The following is a 22,740-nucleotide window of genomic DNA, read 5'->3' on the forward strand; positions in this document are numbered from 1 at the left end:
ATATATATATATATATATATATATATATATAATGTTGTACTGTGTCTTGTTGAAAAAAGTCTTGTTGAAAAAGTACATAAATAAAGTTAAGTTACGTTTCTTTTCTTTTACCATGTGATTTCGTTTCGCTTCAAGTCGCCTTGTTAGCAGTTCGAGTCCTGTCGCTTCAACTCCAAAGTATTCTGAAAAGCAATAATATAGAGAGATGATTGTTTTATATAGTTATTATTATTTTTTTTAACTCATTCACTACTATTCACGAATTTATTCGGGAATTGAAAATATGACAGAGCGCCATTCCTGAATGAGTTCAGGTTTTTTTTCTTGCTTGGGTACCGATAAAGCGCTGGCCAGACCTCTGGCAATGTTTTTTTCCTTCCACAAGGGAGCAGCATTTCCCCCTTTTTCCCCCACGTTAGCGCTTTGTTCCAGCTTCAGCTGCGGTTAAAGCGCTATATAAACCAATATGTATGTATTGCATCGTATTTTGGACATCTGCGTATATTTCAAGCTCAGTTAACTCCAGACCCATATAACTTAGGAATTAACTTTTTTTCTGACGAAAGAAGAGAATCTAAAGTTTTTTTACGCTGCATTAAATGTTTATGTCGTCCTAAAACTCAATATTCTGTGGGTCCTGGAATTCGAGTGACAATGACAAAAACCCTGGTACTGGAGTAGGCACATTTTTGCACATCATCTGGCAGTGAATGAGTTAACTGTACTATTTGAAAAGGTACCTGGAAGTTGCGGTCCAACAGAAGGCCCTGTGGGTGCACGCTGTCGGGTAAGTGGCTTTGTTTTGATCTTGTGCCGGTGAGCTGGGCCAGGGCGTCCTGCACCAAGGTCAGCTTGCTCTGCGGTCATGTAACCGACATGCTCATGTTAATGCACATGGAAGAAGGGGAGGTAAATTCTAGATCGATGACCTATCATTACTTCTACACCCCCCCCCCCCCCACACCGCAATGAAACACACTGTGAAACTACATTTGTAAACATGCAATAAAAAATGCATGAATATAAACATTAGATTTTTGTGAGTCATAATTTCTATACTTGTATAGAATCTCAGACCTAAGAGCAGCTATTGATTGGAAAAAATCTCAGATAGCATTTGCGCATGACGTGGAAGAATTAAAATCAATCAAAAGGTCACGTGGCGCCATGAATCTCGATGAACATTTGACCCTTTTTGCCGCACACATTTGGTCCGCGTGTCACATTATAATGTCGCCATTAAGGCTGTACAACAGACCTGCGCGAGGGCTGCCTGCTTCCTCTCCCAGCGAGGGAACACATTAGTGAAGGTCAAAGGTTCCGAGCCCTCCGAGATGATGTAGGCGTTTGGCGGGCGTCTTGGATTGACTTCTATAAACAGGATGGGGTTTGGGGAGCGGGGGGGTTAGCGACTGCTCAACCAACCTATGCACGATGTCTCTGTGGTTTACCTTTGCAGTATTGCAGCGTCATCTCCAAAGCAGGCTTCCTCTCGGCGTGCCTGCGATCCGTTTGATCCTCTGTTGTGTTGCCTTGCCATAGGTACACTTCAAATCGGTTGTCAAGCAGGAACAGGGCTAAAGAAGAAAGAGTTGTGACACAAACTGATAATCACAGTCAGTTTAAAAAGCCCAATTTGCAATTCCAGTGGCGGGCCGTGCATATCACCCCCTGGGCCTTCAGTAGTGCTATGTTTGAATCAATCAGAGCTGCGACTGTAAGTAAAAAGTGTGGTGTGATTTACGAGAGGGTCCCGTTAGCTAGTTGTGAAGAAAGAAATATTGTCATTACACTGTTCGAGTTTGTGGATTCATGATCAGAAATCGCTCTTTCACACCGCAGAGAAGATTGAACAACAGGATTGGGAAGCATTTCCATCCTTTTTTAATGATATCTTTTTTTTTCTTGAAAAGCCCGTCTTGAAAATGGCTTCAACAGGCTGCAACCAAATTCATTTCTTCTACTCCTTCAGCTATTGTGGGTTGACAAAACCACAATTAAATCAACACAACATTGTATTTGCTTATGCGGAGCTTATACAGTGTGCTAGCTCTGGCCTGTATGCTTTTGTCACTAGCGACTAGTAATAATATGATTGACTAGGCAATCATACTGACGTTTCCAGCGCCTTCCAGCAGGCCTTGGGTTGCCAACGCGAACTCTGATTGGTTAATGCAACAGTTTCAGCGACATTGATTTTTATTCTCCATGGCCTGCAGAACTGATTGTGAAGGCGTCCAGGTAGATTTCAGACCCTGGTAACAAATGATGGCTGAAATGTGATTGGTTAAATGCTTAAATCCAAAAACACACATCTGGAAATAGCACAACATGGGAAAAGCAATGAAAGAAAGCTGACAGACAATTTGAAATTATTTCATAAGAATTTTAGGCCAGCAGAGAAGGCCTTGAAGGCCCACCATTGGTTAATTTATCCCAAGCATTTTTTTCCCCCAGAGTATCTCCTGATTAAGATGTCAAAAATCGTGACGGGTCTACACTCGGGTGGTGTCAAAGCGCAGATTGGGCTCTCACCAGGCGGTGGCACCGCATACAGGTCCTCCTGGATGAACGGCATGGCTGCTACGGGGCCCGACGGGCGCGACAGCCTGTGTAGCTCCTCGGCCCGGAAGCTGCCGTAGGAAGCGCGTAGGTGGAAGAGCCGTGGCGTGAAGTTATATTTTCCTGGATCTGGGGGGGGGGGGGGGGGGGGGGGGGGGGGGGGGGGGGGGGGACGGCAAGTTTAACCAGTGATAATTTAGTACAGTGAAGTAGAAGCCAAATTGGACCTATTTGCTGCCATTCCCAAATTTATTGGGGAATTGAAAAATGTGTTCGGGTTTTGGTTTTTCTTGCGGGGGGTGCCGATAAAGCGCTGGTCAGACCTCTGGCAATGTTTTTCCCTTCCACGAGGGGGCAATATTTCCCTTTTGTCCATGTTAGCGCTTTGTTACAGCTTGAGCTGTTGTTAAAGCGCTATATAAATCAAAATGTATGTATTGTATTTTGTACAGCCACCCCCATTTCAAGCTCAGATAACTCCAGACCCATTTTACTTAGGAATAAGTAAGTAAGTAACTTAGAAGAGAGTCTAAGGCAGGGGTGTCAAAGTCATTTTTTTGCCGCGGGCCATATTGTAGTTATGGTTTCCTCTCGAGGGCCATTATGAATTTGGGAAGCCATTAGAATGTTTAATCCCCTCCACAAATTACATGTAGAGCACACAACAAATTAATGAATAACTACTTTTCAAATCTTAAGTCAAAAATAATGACTGTTATTGTTGTTTACATCCAAAAAATATGAAATTTTGGTTAGGATTTTAGCAAGCATGGAATTTTATTTGCTTTTGCGGGCCGAAAAAAATGATGTGGTGGGCCGGATTTGGACCCCGGGTCTTGACTTTGACACCTGTGTTCTAAGGTTTCTAACGCTGTATTGAATGTTTATATAGTCCTAAAACTGAATATTCTGTGGGTTCTGCATTTTGAGTGACAATGCCAAAAACCCTGGCACTGGAGTGGACACATTTTTGCACATCGTCTGGCAGTGAATGAGTTAACGATGTGATAATACGGCGATGGAGTGACTTAGTGAATCATGTCATTTCCGTAAGACTGTGATGATTAAAAAGATGGCGTACCTTGTAGCATGCAGTCATAGGCCTTCCGGTCCAAGCGTCCCAACGCTGCCCAGAAGTCAGCGGGCTCTGAACCTTCCTCGACTGCCCGTATCTTCACCGGATTGCTTTTACTCAGACTCAATTCCGCTGGACATCTAACGCACGAGTACACGACACCGCTCTTTAAACCTTTTGCCAAGTCATGAAAACCTCCCGAGCCATTTGATGCAGGGAGAAAATGAAAGTCACCCTCGAGTGAGACACTCTGCAGCCCTTTTGGCGACCTCCCTGCAGCTCGCCAAAGCTTTACAGCCTGTCCAGAGATAAAGCGTCGCCTTCTGGCCATTGATCAGAAGCAGCGAGCCTCTGGAGCGCAAAGAGGCGCAGGAACATTCCACTTCCAGGAGCGAGCCCTCGTCGGGGAGCTCCCCTCGGACAGCAAATAGGCGCCATCTGCCCATTTGCTCCACTACGAAATGAAAATGTTAATGCATTGGGAATAAATAAGAAACTGCGGGATGTATACAGACGCTCCCCAACTTACGAACGAGATACGTTCCGAACGGTTGTTCGTAAGGTGAAATTGTTCGCCAGTTGCTTCAATGCTATATTTTGCATGGAATGTACAGTATGTTTAAGGTTTATATAAGTATGTTTAAGGTTTATATAAGTAACCTGGTGTGTACTGAAAAATAAACATTCAATAAAATATATGCCCAACTGGAGACTGCCCAACAAATGTTCATATGTACCGTTGTTTGTAACTCCAATGTTCGTAACTAGGGGAGCGTCTGTATATTCAATTTACAACCTGAAGTAGAAGATTGGACCCATCTGTGGCCTTTATGAATGACCAGACCCCCTTGGAAGATTTGCAGGAAACACAGAGGCTCTTTTCCTTCATGAACCACAACCTTGAGAAATAACAACAAAATAGGTTTGTGTAAGCTCTCAGTCGTACAAGAGGGATCCATCGATGAAAAGGTTTCTTCCGCCGTCATCTGCACTTCTTTGAAGGAGTCGGATGTTTCGCTACTCATCCGAAAAACTTCGTCAGCGAACTAAAGTTGTGCTGGTAGCTCTGACCATATATACTGTATATTCCTAATGGACAAAGGTGGCAGTGCCAGAGCTCTGCTTTGATAGGTCCCTGCTCTAAGGTTGGGGGAAGCAGTGGACTACTCCCTGAAGCTAATCTGATTACTTCTTTTGTTCTGTCTGATTATGTTCCATGACTGGCACTGATTGCCCCATTCGCACTGATATCACCTTACCAGCATACCTAAGCCTATGTGGTAACAATCCAAGAAGTCTGTTGTAAAGCAGAGGTCTGGCGGCGCCACCTCTGTCCATTAGGAGTTATATATAGGGCCACAGTTACCAGCACAACTTTAGTTCGCTGACGAAGCTTTTCGGATGAGGAGCAAAACATCCCACACCTTCAAAGAAGTACAGATGACGGTTGAAGAAATCTTTTCATCAACAAAACGTTTTTTTTACACGGTGTAGTTTAAGAGGTGACAGATAGAAGAGAACAGAAAGCAATAACGTCTGAAAGTAGAGTAGAAATTCCAATGAGGTTGTTGTGCTACCTGTGATTCTTGACTGATGTTGATCCCGATGGAGAGAAAAGCATCCGTGTCCCGTCCAATCACATTGGAGTGACGTCCTCGCCACACAAAAAAAGCCTCGCTGTCTTCACCACGGTCGCCGCGACAATACGTCCAACGGACCACGTACGAATCTCCTTCGTGAAGTTGTCCCGTATTTTCGAGAGGGACAGCGGATTCGTCAAACTCGCGGACATGCCACGTGTCCACTCGCATGGTTCTTGCACCTGAGGCGACGCCTCTCTGTACGTCCGCGTCGGCCATCGTGTTATGAGACGGTGCGGATGCTATCGCCTCGCCCGACATCAGCGCTATGGCGTTGCAGGGCTTCGAGAGGTCACAAGGGGGCATCGCTGAGCAGGACTGTTATGGAAACAACAACAAAAGCAATAATAATAATACATTTCATTTATAAGCGGCTTTCAAAACTCTCAAGGTCACTTTACAGTCACAGGATCAGTTTTTCTGCGGGTGAGCAGCGGCAGCCACATGCGCCAGCGTTCACTCATCCCAGAAGTAACTCAAATAGATATAAAGCTAGCTAGCTAGCTAATAAATAGCCAGCTAGACAGTTAACTAAATAGCTAGATAGCCATATAGCTACGTAATAGATAGCCAGCTACATAGCTAGCTAGCCAGATAGCTGATAGAGCAAATGGATAGCAAATAGTTAGCTAGCTAGGTAGCTAGCTAATAGATAGCAAATGGATAGCAAATAGATAGCTAGCTAGATAGCAAATAGATAGCTAGCTAGATAGCAAATAGATAGCAAATGGATAGCAAATAGACATCCAGCTAGGGAGCTAGCTAATAGAGTTTTATTTTATTTTTGTAACATAAATGTTCGGTTCAACCAACCTCCACCATATTTATTACCGCTCCCGCATCTCCTACGCCTCTTCCCGTCCAGTCGAAAAACTTGTCTTTGAAAAGAGCCGTCTCGCAGTTTTCCCAAATGACCCCAAAGAGAGCCCAGCTGGGACGGCCCTCGCCCATCCTGGACGAATAAAACAAAGTCAAGTAATATGTAAATAATTTATGTAATTGCACCCAACAGTAGGTGGCGCTCTCGCTCATGTCATACAGCTGTGTGTCGGTGGCCTTTTGTGTGGGATCCATGGGGTTGACCAGGCAGTTGCGGTAGTCATAGGAGCCGAGCCACACCTGCTGACTCAGCTGGAGCGCCACCTTCTGACGGTCGACGGGAACATCCTTCCCCAGCCACAGGTACACCTCACCGCCAAAGTCAAACACCAGCGCCTGGACGCACCGCATGGCTAATATTGAAAGTACCATTTAAAGCATGTAGCATGTAAAAAATGTCTATAATTAAGTCATTCGCTGCCATTCCTGAATTTATTCGGGAATTGAAACGTATGACGTGGAGCGCCATTCCCAAATTTGTTCGGGTTTTGTTTTTTTTTCTAGATGGGGGTGCGGATAAAGCGCTGGTCAGACCTCTAGCAATGTTTTTTTTTCACTTCCACGTTAGGGAAACATTTGTCTTTTGTCCATGTTAGCGCTTTGTTACAGTTTCAGCTGTTGTTAAAGCGCTATATAAATCAATATGTATGTATTGCATTGTATTTTGGACAGCTGCCCTCATTTCAAGCTCATATAACTACAAACCCATATAATTTAGGAATAACTAGTTTTCTGATGAAAGAAGAGGGTCTAAGGTTTCTAATGCTGTATAGAATGTTAATGTAGTCCTAAAACTCAATATTCTGTGGGTACTGGAATTTGAGTGAACATGACAACAACCCTGGCACTGAAGTGGACACATTTTGTCTGGCAGTGAATTAGTAAAAAAAAATCCCATAACTGTAAAGTGTCCTTGAGAGTTTTGAAAGGCGCTTAGAAATTAAATGTATTATTATTATTATTATTATTATTATTATTATTATTATTATTATTATTATTATTACTAAAGTATTTCACTCTCAAGAAAAAAAGCTGAAAAAAAAGAGGGTTGACCTCATTGGAGTCCAGCAAGGAGACCCTCGGCATGGAGGCCCAAGCTTGCTTGTGGGGCAGCAGCGTATTGTCCACCATCTTGTAAATACAGTTGGATTCCACAATGCCACGTTCATACGACTCATCCTCCTCTGCAGGATCAGTTCCTACTTGAAGGCAACAAAAGTCAGGCCACTCACTGATTCATCGAGGATTATTTCTGGCTCACCTCTGTAAGACGTCCTTCCTCCCAGAATGTTCCAGAAGTTTGCCGCCACACTGCTTTCGCAGTTGAGACCATCTTCCAGGTGGACGACACAGGTGGCGTTACAGCCCAAATCTTTGCGGCTTTGAATGAAAGATGCTAACTCTGAAGCCTGAAATATAAACCGTAAATATTCAATAGATTGTCGAGCATTAGCTTGAGAGTTTTGAAAGGCGCTTATAAATGAAATGTATTATTATTATTATTATTATTATTATTATTATTATAGACATGCAAAAATGTGTCCACTCCAGTGCCAGGGTTTTTGTCATTTTCACTCAAATTGCAGGACCCACAGAATATTGAGTTTTAGGACGACATAAACATTCAATGCCGGGTAAGAAACCTTAAATTCTGTTGTTTCATCAGGAAAAATAGTTAATTCCTAAGTTATATGTCTCTGGAGTTATCTGAGCTTGAAATGGGGACAGCTGTACAAAATACAATACATACAAATTGATTCATGTAGCGTTTAAACAACGGCTGAAGCTGTAACAAAGCGCTAACATGGAAAAAAGGGGAATATTGCCCCCTCGTGGAAGTGAAAAATATTGCCAGAGGTCTGACCAGCACTTTATCGGCACCCACCCGCTAGAAAAACCAAAACAAATTTGGGAATGACGCTCCACGTTGTATTTTCGATTCCCGAAGAAATTCAGGAATGGAAGTGAATGAGTTAACTAACCTACTACAGCAAGACAATGCCAGCGCACTAATCATTATAATCGAAGTTCCTCACCTCAATTGCAACACAGTTCCATGATAACCTCAAAGGAATTTGCAAAGAGCGAATAACTACTAAACAAAGGAACACTTTACTTTTGCTTTCTCTTTGTCGTTGGCCGACTGTCCGGTCCACAGGATGCAGTTGTCCCCAGTGACCAGGATGTAGCAGTCTCCACTGTTCAAGGAGCTGGCCGAAGGCCGGACCAGGCGGACCTGGACGTTCTGCCTTCCTGTCAGCGAAGACAGACATGAGTTCAAAGAACGAGAAACGGACACGGATAAAAAAGTTCTACGGTTGCCTTTAATTAAAAGCAGCATGGGGCTGGTGAAAGGTGGATGACAATCCCGAGGAACTGGGGAGGAACTGATGGAACTGGCCTTGAAGGAGTTCTTAGAATCTACAGGTTGGACATAAAATTTGGAGGTGAAGTAAACCAGAAACACGTCAAAGAGAATCTAAGACGCATTCACTCTTCTCGGTTTGGATCCTCTCTTCGGCAGTGGCGGTGTTGAGGCCCATGAAGTCCTGCCTGATGTCCTCGCGAGCCGCCAGGGCCCGGAGCGGGTTTCGGGATCCCTGAGTACGGCGGGACGGACGCACGGAACGCCGGTGCTCTGCCACCGCTGATGTCAGGCTAACCACACACAGACAGCAAGTAGATAGTGAGTCCCTAACACACCGGAAATCAAGTTTAGAGTCAAACTACGCAGTTTAGGGTTTAAATATGATTCAAATTGTTAACGATCAGCTTTTAAGAGGTGGAGGTAGAATTCTATTATTGTTATTATTGTACAGTGAACTCATATGTTCACTGTACTGTGTATTTTACTTGCTCACATGGGGGTGTTGGTCTGGCAGAAAAGGTCCAAATCTTGTCCCAGGTCTGAGGGGGCTCCACAAGGCGGGCCTGTGTACAAATCATTGTCAGGTGTCACCTCTTCGGGTTTAACTGCTGAGGAAAAAAAGGAAAATTTGTCTGTTCAATGTCACGATTTGCAAGATGGTGGACCCCCAAAAAAAGCAGGCAGGAGGGAGGCAAAGCGTGTAATTGACAAATTGTATGAAAGTCAGCAGGAACAAAATCTCAATCAACAATCAAAACAGAAAGGTCCAAAGTAGCAAACAAAACCATGAGTAAAACAGGAAAACATGAAACAAACCTGACAGGGTGGAACAAACAATGATCTGACACTGAATGGTTGTGCTGAAAACCGAAACGTGACTTTCAATGCACACACTAAAGAAACTCAAGAAGCGTTTGAATGCTAACTGACTTGTCGTTTCTTCTGCCTTGATCGTCTGAACCTGCTCTTGATTATCCTCCTCAACCTGCCAGGATGAAATCAAAATTTGTTAAAACAGAAACGAGTAATATCAAAAACAAAACATGACAGTTTTACCTTCTGTGTCCATTGCGGGGGACTCTGGTTTTGCGTGGGAGAGACAATCTCTTGCGCCTCAAAGGACTGATTGTTCTGGAATATGAATGACAACGCCGACTTTAGACCGACTTTTGAGATTTTTGAGCTCAAACAAAAGTAGATAAAAATCCAAATATTACCCGGTTGAAACACATGACATATTGAGGTGTCGTGCTGGAATAGACAGAGGCATAGACAGGCTCCTGTCAATCAAATAAGACGGAAGAAATGAAGACATGTTGTTTTTTTTTTATTTATTTCTTCATTAACTCATTCGCTGCCATTCCCGAATTTATTCAGGAATTGAAAATACGACTTGAAGTGCCATTCCCGAATTTGTTCAGGTTTTGGTTTTTCTTCCCGCAGGTGCCGATAATGCATTGTTCAGACCTCTGGCAGTATTTTTTCACTTCCACAAAGGGGGCAGCATTTGCCTTTTGTCCATGTTAGAGCCTTGTTGCAGCTTCAGCTGTTGTTAAAGCACTATATAAACCAATCTGTATATATTGTACAGCCGCCCCTATTTCAAGCTCATATAACTCCAGGCCCATATCACTCAGGAATTAACTCATTTTTTTCTGATGAAAATAAGACAACGTAAGGTTTGTAACGCTGTATTGAATGTTTATGTAGACTTAAAACTCACTATTTTGTAGGTCCTGCAATTTCAGTGAAAATGACAAAAACCCTGGCACTGGAGAGGACACGTTTGCACATCGTCTGGCAGTGAATGAATTAGCACTTACCCAACATCGAGGCTTTATTTTTTCTGCGTGGGAGCTTTTGCCCTAAAACAAACAAAAAAACAATTTCTTAATTTCATAACTTTGCTGCTGTGAAATGAGAATTTTGAAAGGCGCTTATAAATGAAATGTATTATTATTATTATGAAATGTAAATTTCTCCACTGCAAGACGAATAAAAGTACATCCAATCCAATCCAATTAAAACAGTAGCTTTCCCGTTTATATGCTAATTGCTACTTTTGGGCTGGAAAAAAAATCAGTCGGTGTAATGTTTCACACGTATGCCTCTTACCTTACTTGAACTACCATTGATAGCGTGGTGCGCTTGAGCGTCGCCATTCACCGGCGCGACCCGTACGCATTCTGCTGCGTCGGCGACTTTATTCTGGTGGCTTTTAGAACAGATCACACAGAATATGCAATCACGGATGATGCAAGAGTTGGTTTTCTATAAATCAACAATGTCATCATTTATGGACACGCTGTAAATAAATGTGACTGATTTTTAAATCGGACAATTGAATTACTGTGTTTTCTGGTGTATAAGGCGCACCGGAGTATAAGGCGTACCCCCCCAATGAATGGTGTATTTTCAAACATTTTCCATATATAAGGAACATCAGACTATAAGGCACATCTTCAATGAATTAAAAAAGTTTTCCAAATATAATATAGAAATATAGAAAAGTTTTCAAAATATAAGGCGCACTGGAGTATAAGGCGCACCACTAAGGAATGGTGTATTTTCAAGCATTTTCCATATACTGTATGAGGCACATCGGATTATAAGGCGCACTTTCAATGAATGAAAAAGGTTTTCCAAATGTAATATATAACTGTTTACCAAATATAAGGCACATCGGACTACAAGGCGCACCTTGAATGAATGAAAAAAAATTTCCAAATGTAATACAGAAATATAGAAAAGGTTTCATAATATAAGGCGCAGTGGAGTAAAAGGCGCACCACTAAGGAACAGTGTATTTTCAAGCCATTTTCAAATATAAGGCACATCAGACTATAAGGCGCACCTTCAATGAATGAAAAAAATTTCCAAATGTAATACGGAAAAATAGAAAAGTTTTCATAATATAAGGCGCACTGGAGTATAAGGCGCACCACTAAGGAACGGTGTATTTTCAAGCATTTTCCATATACTGTATGAGGCACATCGGATTATAAGGCGCACTTTCAATGAATGAAAAAAGTTTTTCAAAAGTAATATATAAAGGTTTACCAAATATAAGGCACATCGGACTATAAGGCACACCTTCAATGAATGAAAAAAAATTCCAAATGTAATACAGAAATATAGAAAAGTTTTCAGAATATAAGGCGCACTGGAGTATAAGGCGCACCACTAAGGAACAGTGTATTTTCAAGCCATTTTCATATATAAGGCACATCGGATTACAAGGCGCACCTTCAATGAATGAAAAGTTTTCCCAATATAATACAGAAATATAGAAAAGTTTTCATAATATAAGGCGCACTGGAGTATAAGGCGCACCACTAAGGAACGGTGTATTTTCAAGCCATTTTCATATATAAGACACATCGGATTACAAGGCGCACCTTCAATGAATTAAAAAGGGTTTCCAAAAGTAATATATAAAGGTTTACCAAATATAAGGCACATCGGACTATAAGGCAATGAATGAAAAGTTTTCCAAATATAATACAGAAATAAAGAAAATTTTTCAAAATATAAGGTGCACTGGAGTATAAGGTGCACCACTAAGGAATGGTGTATTTTCAAGCATTTTCCATATACTGTATGAGGCACATCGGATTATAAGGCGCACTTTCAATGAATGAAAAAGGTTTTTCCAAATATAATTATATAAAGGTTTACCGAATATAAAGCACATCGGACTATAAGGCGCACCTTCAATGAATGAAAAAAGTTTTCCAAATATAATATATAAATATATACAATTTTCCAAATATAAGGCACAACACATTATAAGGTGCCACATAAGAGGCTGGGGGTTACGACTTCATCAACAGGAAGAAATGGAGTCGTGGCTGCTGACAGGAGTTGCAAGACCTGTTGTGGCTCAATATGACTTCACATATAAGGCGCACCTGCATATAAGGCGCAGGGTCATCTTTTGAAGAAAATCAAAGCTTTTGAGAGCGCCTTATACACCGGAAAATACAGTAAATGAACTTTTGGAGAATATTCCAAATTCCCGAGACGCTCACCTGCCAGTATGTTTAGCCAGCGGAAGCATCGGCGTGCAGGCGATGGTCTCTCGTCTACCCCGAGGCTTCTGCCTCCACGGGACGGCCGCCCGCGAGCCGCCATCGTCCCCCGTGGCGGCTTCCCGCTTTGCCATCCGCCTGGTTGCCGCTTCTCCATCCAAAACGCCGCCGTTTTTCTCCATCTGGGAATTCTCGCCTCGCTCCGAGCGGCTTCTCTTCAGGATCCCCCTGAGTCCGGGTTCCGAGTCGTAGCGCTGCATGGCTTGATCGGGCGATGGGCCGATGTAGGGTTTGGAGCGAGAAAGGCGGAGCTCGCTGGGCTTCAGGTTGACGGATGAGGCTTGTTGCCTATTGCATACGTGAGAATAGAGAGACAACGCGGGGAGCTGCACCGGGCCTTCCTGCAGCTGAAAACAAAAACAAACACAACCCAGCGGTGATTCTCAACAGTACCGTGAAGCCACCATTATATTATCCCCACTCCGTTCATTCACCGTACCAGAGTGACTTCCTCCACAGTGATGGGCTGCGTGCGGTATCGGGATCCCTTCTGCCGCCGCCTTTCCGGTGCCGCGTCGGCGCTCGGCGCCTCAGGTAAGGAGAGTTTGGTAAAAAGAGCCATTTTCTCACTCACGCTAAGCTTGCAGCCTTCGTCGTCAGCTTCTGCCGGATCCCCCTGGGGAGGTCGCGGCTCCTCTGGGGCGGTCGGTGGTGAACTCCTATCCAAGAATCCATACCTGTCAATCTTGGCTAATAGCATCTCTTATAAATGATTAGCATATTTTCCAATGTATAAGGTGCACCCCCCAATGAGTGGTATATTTCAAACTTTTTCCATATATAAGGCGCACTGGAGTATAAGGCAATGAATGAGAAAAGTTTACAAATATAATATATAAATATATAAAAGTTTATCGATATCGGATATATCGATAGCATATCACTATTTCTATGCACGCACGGAGAAAATTACATGCAAACAGAGTATATATCGATAGTCACAAAATATCGATATTTTTTTGGACTCCGGAATATCGATATAACGTGCTTTACTGTATATAAAAGTTTCCAAATATTCATAAATATTACTTACATATTATTCACAAATATAAGGCGCATATTTTCTGACATATAATGGATCATCTGCATCCCCAATAAATGGTGTACTTTCAAACTTTTTCCATATATAAGGCGCACTGGACTATAAGGCTCATCTTCAATGAATAATAAAAGTTTTCCAAATAAAAGGCACACCACATAAATATTATTACTTACATATTATTAGTACAAAAAAAGTTACCATATTTTCTGACATATAAGGCGCACCGGATTATAAGGTGCGCCCCAATGAATGGTGTACTTTCAAACTTGTTCCATATATAAGGCGCACTGGAGTGTAAGCCAATGAATGACAAAAGTTTACAAATATAATATAAATATATAATATATAAGGCACACCACATCAGAAATATTACTTACATATTAGCACAAAAAAACATGAACATATTTTCTGACATATAAGGCGCACCGGATTATAAGGTGCATCCCCAATAAATGGTGTATTTTAAAACTTTTTCCATATATAAGGCGCACTGGAGTGTAAGGCAAATGAATGACAAAAGTTTTCCAAATATAATATAAATATATAAAAGTTTCCAAATATAAGGCACACCACATATAAATATTATTACTTACATATTATTAGTACAAAAAAAACGTTACCATATTTTCTGACATATAAGGCGCACCGGATTATAAGGTGCATCCCCAATAAATGGTGTATTTTCAAACTTTTTCCATATATAAGGCGCACTATAAAAGTTGTAGTACGTCGTACATTATTTAAAATGATACAAAAACGTATAAAATACAGGGACAATGTATACGTTGACAGGTATGAGAATTAAAAAAATAAGTCTTGAAGACTAATCTTAAAAGAGTATATTAGAAGACTGCTTGTGAATCATCTCACCTGAAAGCCACCATCTCCTCGCTGGTGATTGGCTGCGTGAGGAAGCGATGGTCATTTCCCCGCCGTTGCCTGCGCTCGTGGCAGACGCCTCCACAGCGAGGTTTAAGGAATGAAGAGGCCTCGGGGGCGGCCGTCTTCTCCAGCTCCTGCGTCCAAACATATCAGGGGGTTATGATTAACCCTTTTCGTGCACGTCGTAAGCTTGGAAGATGTCCACGATAGTCGAGATGTGTCATTTGCGAACAAACCGGCTCTAAGAGCCACTTTAGGAGCTGACTTTTTCTCCGCTTTCAGTTAAAGTCTCACGTGATTGGTCAAACTCCGTGGTAGAAGACAGAGGGGAGGGTTTTACACTTGAGGGGAGGGTTAGAGACACTTTGAGCAAATAGGATCAAACCCTTCAAAGCTGAGGCACTTGATATATCTTAATGCCAATCTTTGCTAATGACTAGCTAAAACTTTTACCTGCATGCTGTTTTTTTTCTTTTTGTTTTCCTAATTGAAATTTATAATTTGTTGTGTGGTCATCAAAGCTGACTTATTAGTTTATAAATATACACAATAAAATATTGGCAATTTTTTTTTACCTTGTTTTGAGATGGGTCTTTGCTTTTGTATTTTTTGTGTATGTAGCACTCCATGTTGAGTATGTTCAGAAGAAAAAAAAATGATATATTGTATTTTTTTTAAATTAGTAATTTGTTTTACATATGATTATACATATTTTTTTTGGTAGTAAATTAATTTAAGCAACAAAAAAAATTGCGGAGCCATTTGGGAGCCGGCTCTTTTTGGTGAGCCGAGCCGAAAGAACCAGCTCTTTAAAAAGAGCCGTAATTCCCATCACACACACAGAAGTAACCGCTGTCGCTGAAATGGTTGAGATTGACAGGGAGATGAGTTTGAGATTGCCTATTCTCTCAAAACGTTATTTCATTCGCACGGATGTGAAAGCAGCTGGCAGCGAGATGACGAGCAGCGCCACGTCGTAACAGGAGTGGGGCCGTGTTGGGTTACCCCTCCTCAACTAATAATAACCTCGCCAGCGTGGTCGTCAATGGCGACGCAAAGTGTGGCGCATTTTCACCTTGAAGCATGAAAGGAAGTCCCGCCCACCACTTTCGCATCGGAGCAAAAGCGTTGGAATTGACGACAACACCTGTCGAGCCATTTCACATCTTTCGACACCAAGTGGGATAAACGCACGTCTGGATGGCGAGTTGAGCAGCTGCCTGTGACAACCGTTAGCGGATTTCGAGTCGCTATACGTCGCAATGTAAATATTTGCAAACCACATGCTGATTTTGTGGATTTAAAGCGTTGCCTTGAGATAAGAGCGATCTGATTTACAGGCTTGCTTTTCTTGAGATTTTGTTGTGGCTTGTGGTGACGGCGCACAAATGACTCGTGGGAAGTTTATGAATAGCAACCAAACAGTGTCCGCTTTCGGATGTAAAAGTGGCTTACTTTAAATAAAGACATCTTGGCCGCCACGGTCATCTTGGCTCTTTCGTCTGTTTTTACGTCAGCTGTGGGACAAAGAAAACAAAAGGTTAAAGGTCACACTTTTCTTTGTTTTTGTTTTATTAAGTTAAAAATTGAGTATATCCGCTGCCATTCCTGAATTTATTCGGGAACTGAAAAGTGCGACTTTCGGCCATTCGTGATTTTTTTTTTTTTTTGCGGGGGTGCCGATAAAGCGCTAGTTAGACCTCTGGCAATGTTTTCCCCTTCCATACGGGGGCAGAATGTGCCTTTTTTTCCCATGTTAGCGCTTTGTTACAGCTTCAGCTGTTGTTAAAGCGCCATATAAATCAATATGTATGTATTGTATTTTGTACAGATGCCCCCATTTCAACCGCAGATAACTCCAGACCCATATAACTTAGGAATTAACTATTTTTTTACTGTTGAAAGAAGACCGTCTAAGGTTTCTAATGCTGTTTTGAATATTTATGTAGTCTGAAAACTCAATATTTTGTGGGTCCTGGAATTCGAGTGATAATGACAAAAACCCTGGCAGTGGAGTGGACACGTTTTTGCACATCATCTGGCAGTGGATGAGTTAAAAAAAAAACTCCCAAAAAAGTGTTAGCTGTTCTCGTGGATCAATAAATAATATTTTTTGGGGGGAATCAATATTGTGGTATTTTTCAATGAATGGAATATTTGCATGACGTGCATTTTTTTTAGTCCAATTAAAACATGTCGAACATTTTTCTTTTGTTCTTTTCACACATTTTTGCACATCGTCTGGCAATGAATGAGTTAACTTCTCTTTTTTTTAAAACCACAAATTCGAATAATCTGACCACTCTTCAATGACAGTGACCTGAATTCAATCTTTATGTCTCCTCCAGTGTCAAAGGTGCACATCACATGCCATTTACCTTCACGTGTCTCTTCTTCTTCAGCCTCCACCAGCCTAGACCAGAACATAACATAATGCAAGATGACACTGAAGGAATAAATTCAACATTATTGCCTTTTGCTCCACCTACCCGCTACTTTCTTCCACTTCATTGGCCGTGATGGGCTGAGTCCTGAAGCGCTCGTTGTTTTTGCGCGTGCCGCTTGGCCCGCCGGGGAAGTAACGCCGGTTACGGCGACGAACCCCATCTGACGGCGTTTTTATTGTCAGGTCCAGTGAGGTTTGTGGTGCATCTTCTGCACACCTAAATTCAATACACACAGTTATTACCTATTAGTAAACTTTAGTTCAATGCAACTCTGAAAACAAAAATAAAACGACTCTTGCGGTGCTTACGCTTTGTCCGGGTGAGCGACATTTCCTGCATGCTGCAGAAGAGCACTCCTGAGCTGGCCTACCGACACCCGAGTGTGGAGTTGCTGCTGTGCAAGGTGCTCCTCCCCTCGGGCTGATTTTTGAGAATCCTGCCTGCAGGGTGGAGAAGGAGATGGAGTGCAGTTTTTGTTTTTTAAGTGTTTTTAGGCATGAAATCTTGAGATTTGTGTGTGTCGGCCTCAGAAACTTCGCGTTGCTCAGCGAAACAACATTTGGGAGTATTATGAAATTAAAAAAAAGGTGTGTTTACGACTTGATGAAGTCATTCACTGCCAGAGATTGTGTAAAAATGCATCCACTCCAGTGCCAGGGTTTTTGTCATTTTCATTCCAATTGCATTGAATGTTGAGTTTTAGGACTACATAAAGATTCAATACAGCATTAGAAAAGTTAGAATTTCTTCTTTCATCAGAAGAAAAGAGTTAATTCCTAAGTGATATGGTTCTGGAGTTATGTGAGCTTGAAATGGGGGCGGCTGTACAAAATACAATACAATACATACGTATTGATTTATATCGCGATTTAACTGGAACAAAGCGCTAACATAGACAAAAGGCAAACGCTGCCCCTTGTGGAAGAAGAAAAAACAGCTAGAGGTCTGACCAGCGCTTTATCAGCACCCTCTGCAAGGAAAACCAAAACCCAAACAAATTTGGATATGGCAGTGAATGAGTGAAGGTGATTTATCAACACACTCCACCCAGAAGCAAGAACAATAACGCACACTTGTTTTTGGAATTTAACATCACTCAACCACTCACCCTGGCAGGCTGGTGGATCCCACAGAATTGTCTGATCCATTCACAACACCATGCGTCTTGCCGTTAACATTTTGGGAAATTCGTTCTGGCGCCTCCCCGCTGCCACTGGCCCGTTCAGAGTCCAAAAACTCCTCCGTGTGTCCGAAACGCTCAGCCAGCTCCCGCCTTCTCTCCGCCTTGTAGCGGGCGATGCGCTTTGACCGGGGCTCTAGGACCAGGTCCTCCATGGATGAGTCACTGCAGCTCTAAAACATGTCCATGAAGAGGTTTCGGGGGCCTATGGGAGGACAAAAGATGAAGTCATTCACTGCCATTCACAAATTATTAGGGAATTGAAAAATACAGAATTTGTTCGGTTTTGGTTTTTCATGCTTGGATGCCGATAAAGCGCTGGTCTGACCTCTGGAAGTGTTTTTTTTTCCCTGCTTTCCATGTTAACGCTTTGTTACGGCTTCAGCTGTTGTTCAAGCGCTATAGAAACCACTATGTATTGCATTTTATATTGGACAGCCGCCATCATTTCAAGCTCAGATAACGCCAGACGCAGATAATTTAGGAATTAACTATTTTGTTTCCTGATGAAAGAAGCGAGTCCAAGGTTTCTAACTCTGCATTGAATATTTATGTAGTCCTAAAACTCAATATTCTGTGAGTCCTAGAATTCAAGTGACAATGACAAAAACCCTGGCACTGGAGTGGACACATTTTTGCACATCGTCTGGCAGTGAATGAGTTAAAGCTGATTGCACCCCAGACATATAAAATGAATATTTATGAGGAGGGTGTCCAAAGTCTGGAACTGGGGGCCAATTGAGATCCATAATCAAATTTGTACCAGCGCATAGTCTCTGGAATAAAATGTATAATGTGTGAGCCATCAGCACTGTTGACCACGGTAGAAAATACGGCTTTAAATATCACCATAAGATGATAAAAGGACATGCTCTCGGGTGTGTTCGGAAATAGGCTCACAACTCACCACCACTCTGAGTCATGTTTGGTGTCAATTTCCAAACGCACCCTTTGCCGAATGACCCTTGTGTGACCCTTTCAAGACCATTACTGAGACTGAGGCTACAGCAAAGAAAGTCCCAGTAGTTCCTTTTTGGTCTTGGTACTGATTGTTGATGAAAGTTAAGGTCCCGATATGGTATGACTTATTTTGATCGATCGATATTTATAATTGTACATAATGAGAATGTGTGATGTTGAAGCTGCAATTCCAGGAACTGGACTAGAAGGCGCCTTTTTCACTGTTGGAAACAACCCAAGGTGGTCTCAGACTTCTAAAAGGTAAAGAACAACATTAGCTCATTCACTGCCATTCATGAATTTATTCAGGAATTGAAAATATCACATAGAGCGCCATTCCCAAATTTGTTGGGGTTTTGTTTTTTCACGTTTGAGTGCCGATAAAGCGCTGGCCATGGCCTCTGGCAATGTTTTCCCTTTCCACAAGGGGGTAGCATTTCCCCTTTTTCCACGTTAACACTTTGTTCAATCTTCAGCTGTTGTTAAAGCGCTATATAAATCAATATGTATTCATTGCATTGTATTTTGTACAGTCACCCCAATTTCAAGCTCACATAACTCCAGACTCATATACTTGAGGAATTAACTCTGATGAAAGAAGAGAGTGTAAGGTTTCTAACGCTGTATTGAATATTTATGTAGTCCTAAAACTCAGTGTTCTGTGGGTCTTGGAATTCGAGTGACAATGACAAAAACCTTGGCACTGGAGTAGACACATTTTTGCACGTTAAACTGCCAGAAATTTCAACATGAGGCCCTACAGTCTTGTCAAAGTTATTCATCTGGGTTGTATATAACTCCCACAACCGGGGTTAGTGTTTACACATACCCAAAGAATGATAGTTGTTCTCAAAAAAGGAAGTTTGTGCAAAAGCGCCTCCAAATAAATTACGATTTCTTTGTTATTTACACAAATAAACGTGTTTGATTTGCAACATGTTTTGCAGCAACGGGATCATAACACCACATGTGGCTGAGACTTTAATCCACATTATAAATAACGCCCATCCAAAACTGTGTGTGTGTAAATGTTGGTGAGAGTGTTTCAGCGGTTCCCCAAACAGTAGCTGTCAGCATTCCTGATATTTTAGCCGCCATGCAGGAAGCACAATAGAACAAAAGAGGCATGAGCCGCATACTTAGAACCACGAGCGGCTAAAGCTTCTGTTTGCAGCACAGTTCGCAAATTCAAATCAGTCAATATTCATAATTTATCATTCTACCTGAAAGATACCAAGGCAAGAGTGAAAAGAACGCGAACCTTGCTAGAGGCAGGATAGTGAACTCACCTCCTTGCGTGGATGCAGTACAGATAAACCTCAAGGATGCGATTTCATATCGATGCTACTCCGCGGTGGTGTTTGGAGCTATAGGCGAGAGTAGCCAAAGGGTTATGTGACAACCTGGTGGGGTTGGAAGGTCGGGGTCACCATAAAGTTTCAAACGGGATAAGAGGAGAGCTGACTTAGCAATAATACTCTAGCTAATTCTCACAGAAAACTTGGTGAAAAACAAATATAAACTTCAGTTCAACTATCCATTTCAGGGGTTTCCCTAACACACCTAAAATGGAGTGAATCAGAAAACATCAACACCATGCTTGTAGCATGGACACAATTATGAAGGTTTTTATTTTTCATGCTTGGGTGCCAATAAAGCGCTGACCATGGCCTCTCGCAATCACAATGCTTTTCTATTCCACAAGGAGGCATCATTTCCCTTTTTTTCCATATTAGAGCTGTTTCAGCTTCAGCTGTTGTTAAAGCACGATATAAAACAATATGTATGTATTGTTTATGTATGTATTTGTTCGGGTTTTGTTTTTTGATGATTGGGCGCCGATAAAGCGCTGGCTTACATTTGGTAATGTTTTTTTTTTCTTTTCCACAAGGGGGCAGCATTTCTCTTTTTTCCATGTTAGCGCTTTTTTCCACCTTCAGCTGTTGTTAAAGCGCTATATAAACCAATATGTATGTTTATTGCATTGTATTTTGGACAGCTGCCCTCATAATTTAGGAATTAATTATTTTTTTCTGATGAAAAAAAAAAGAGAGTCTAAGGTTTCTAACGCTGTATTGAATGTTTATGTCGTCCTAAAACTCAATATTTTGTGGGTCCTGGAATTCAAGTGACAATGACAAAAACCCTGGCACTGGAGTGAACGCATTTTTGCACATTGTCTGGCAGTGAATGAGTTAACATTCCTGACTTGGTATTTGGACCCTTTACATTACACTGTAACATTTTTATGTGGCGGTGAGACAATATAAAAAAAAAACATGACACTTGTTATGAACAAAACTGAATATTCCATCTATGATCATGTTCTCAGTACTTTTTAAAACTATTTAAAATCACATTTACTCTGTAGCTTTATCTCTTCTTTCTACTTATAATTGTAATTTATTTATTATTGTATCTGTTTTTCTTTCTATGCTTATCTGAGACTCTAAAGTGTTCTTGGGAGCTTTGAAAGGCGCTTGATTGTAAAATAAAATGTATAATTATTATGATTATTATACTTTTGGTCCTTTTTTTTGCAGACCTGACCATATGACGACTTCATGGACCAAATATGTGTCGGTTAATATAGAACTTGACCGTATCAACGCAATGGCAATCACGTTGGCAAATGTAAGTTGTGAACAGTAATTAACAGCAGTAGCAATGAATTCAAATACAGTACTTAATCTGATACTGTTGACTTTTTAGAGAAAGAACAAAAACTGATACTTACATGCGCGCAGTGAGATCAGGCACGAGCTCCCTCCCCCTTTTGGCTAGCGAGCACTTGACACCAAAAGTAGTCAGCGCCTCTCTAGGGGGAGGTGGGTGGAGCGTTGACAGCACACATAGATGAAGAGTAAAAATAGGTGGACAACCCCTAGCGCGTCTATCCTTATTTAAGTGAAATACATGAGGAACAAATAGTAGCTGAAACAGTAACAACGCCGCTGCTCACATGCAGAAAAAACGTCACCAGTGACAGTAAAGTGTCCTTGAGAGTTTTGAAAGGCGCTTATAAATAAAATGTATTATTATTATTATTATTATTGTCATTGAAGGAGGTATAGTGAGCACTGGGTGTGGCGTTTAAGGACAGTCAAGAAAATACGGTAATAACTGACAGCAAACATCAACATTTCTATGGTGAGGTGAAAGGATACTTGGGACGAATATGTGTTTATGTACAAAACGTTGCGTGTCTGAAGTGACTGCCGAGCTATTGAGTGTGAAATTAAACAACCAATTAAAATGCTTCTTGACTGTTACATCACAGTTGGGTATGTGGAACTGTCGCAGCTTGGAATTGAAGCGGATTTACGTGGGACAGGAGACGTGAGACAGTCTCTTTTCGTCAATGGATGCTACGGCTTCGTGTTTTCTTTTTACATTTAGCTCGTAGCAGACGTGCGCATTTCACCATGACGTCCTTGATCCACTGGTGAAAAGGACGCTTTGATCCTCTCCTTGATTGAATTACTGTCGATGTCTTTTGTGTTGTCACATTATTTGCTATTTATTTATTTTTATTTTATTATCCTAATTTTTTTTTTTATTTCAAGATGCCGCCGCGAGAATAGCTGCCTTTACAGCAGGTCCTGTGTTTTGTT

At 41.6% G+C, this 22,740-nt stretch overlaps 1 protein-coding gene across 6 annotated transcripts; it reads right to left on the reverse strand.

The window, feature by feature from the left end:
* Positions 1–30: 30 nt before the first annotated feature.
* svilc (supervillin c) lies at positions 31–21,929 on the reverse strand. Of its 6 annotated transcripts, none has more exons than XM_089018935.1 (32): positions 21,864–21,929; positions 20,416–20,529; positions 18,095–18,371; positions 17,295–17,426; positions 17,029–17,202; positions 16,918–16,952; positions 15,995–16,056; positions 14,528–14,673; positions 13,055–13,274; positions 12,556–12,962; positions 10,640–10,739; positions 10,348–10,389; positions 9,742–9,804; positions 9,581–9,655; positions 9,455–9,509; positions 9,018–9,087; positions 8,651–8,814; positions 8,479–8,577; positions 8,273–8,409; positions 7,418–7,565; positions 7,210–7,358; positions 6,317–6,492; positions 6,091–6,229; positions 5,215–5,595; positions 4,434–4,536; positions 3,872–4,091; positions 3,644–3,777; positions 2,536–2,691; positions 1,452–1,577; positions 1,259–1,371; positions 741–857; positions 31–182 (listed from the first exon to the last, which is right to left on the reverse strand). In XM_089018935.1, the coding sequence occupies exons 3-32, from the start codon at positions 18,319–18,321 to the stop codon at positions 144–146; spliced, it is 4,209 nt and encodes a 1,402-aa protein (XP_088875061.1). In that variant the 5' UTR covers positions 18,322–18,371; positions 20,416–20,529; positions 21,864–21,929; the 3' UTR covers positions 31–143. The 6 variants fall into 6 exon arrangements, with proteins under 6 accessions (XP_088875061.1, XP_088875060.1, XP_088875059.1 ...); XM_089018934.1 differs by having other exon boundaries at positions 9,018–9,129; XM_089018933.1 differs by having other exon boundaries at positions 7,210–7,355; positions 9,018–9,132; positions 21,864–21,928.
* Between the last annotated feature and the right edge of the window lie 811 nt (positions 21,930–22,740).

This window comes from Hippocampus bargibanti, linkage group LG17 (genome assembly GCF_051943395.1).
Source record: "Hippocampus bargibanti isolate YZ-2025 linkage group LG17, ASM5194339v1, whole genome shotgun sequence".
Taxonomy (NCBI): Eukaryota; Metazoa; Chordata; class Actinopteri; order Syngnathiformes; family Syngnathidae; genus Hippocampus; species Hippocampus bargibanti.

Coding starts and splice junctions, on each gene's coding strand:
- svilc (XM_089018929.1), bottom strand. CDS start 18,321: ATGGAGGACCTGGTCCTAGAGCCCCGGTCAAAGCGCATCGCCCGCTAC. Junction 4,537..5,214: donor ACATCAGTCAAGAATCACAG/GTAGCACAACAA, acceptor TTATTTCTCAAG/GTTGTGGTTCATGAAGGAAA. Junction 4,092..4,433: donor GGTCCAATCTTCTACTTCAG/GTTGTAAATTGA, acceptor TTCATTTCGTAG/TGGAGCAAATGGGCAGATGG.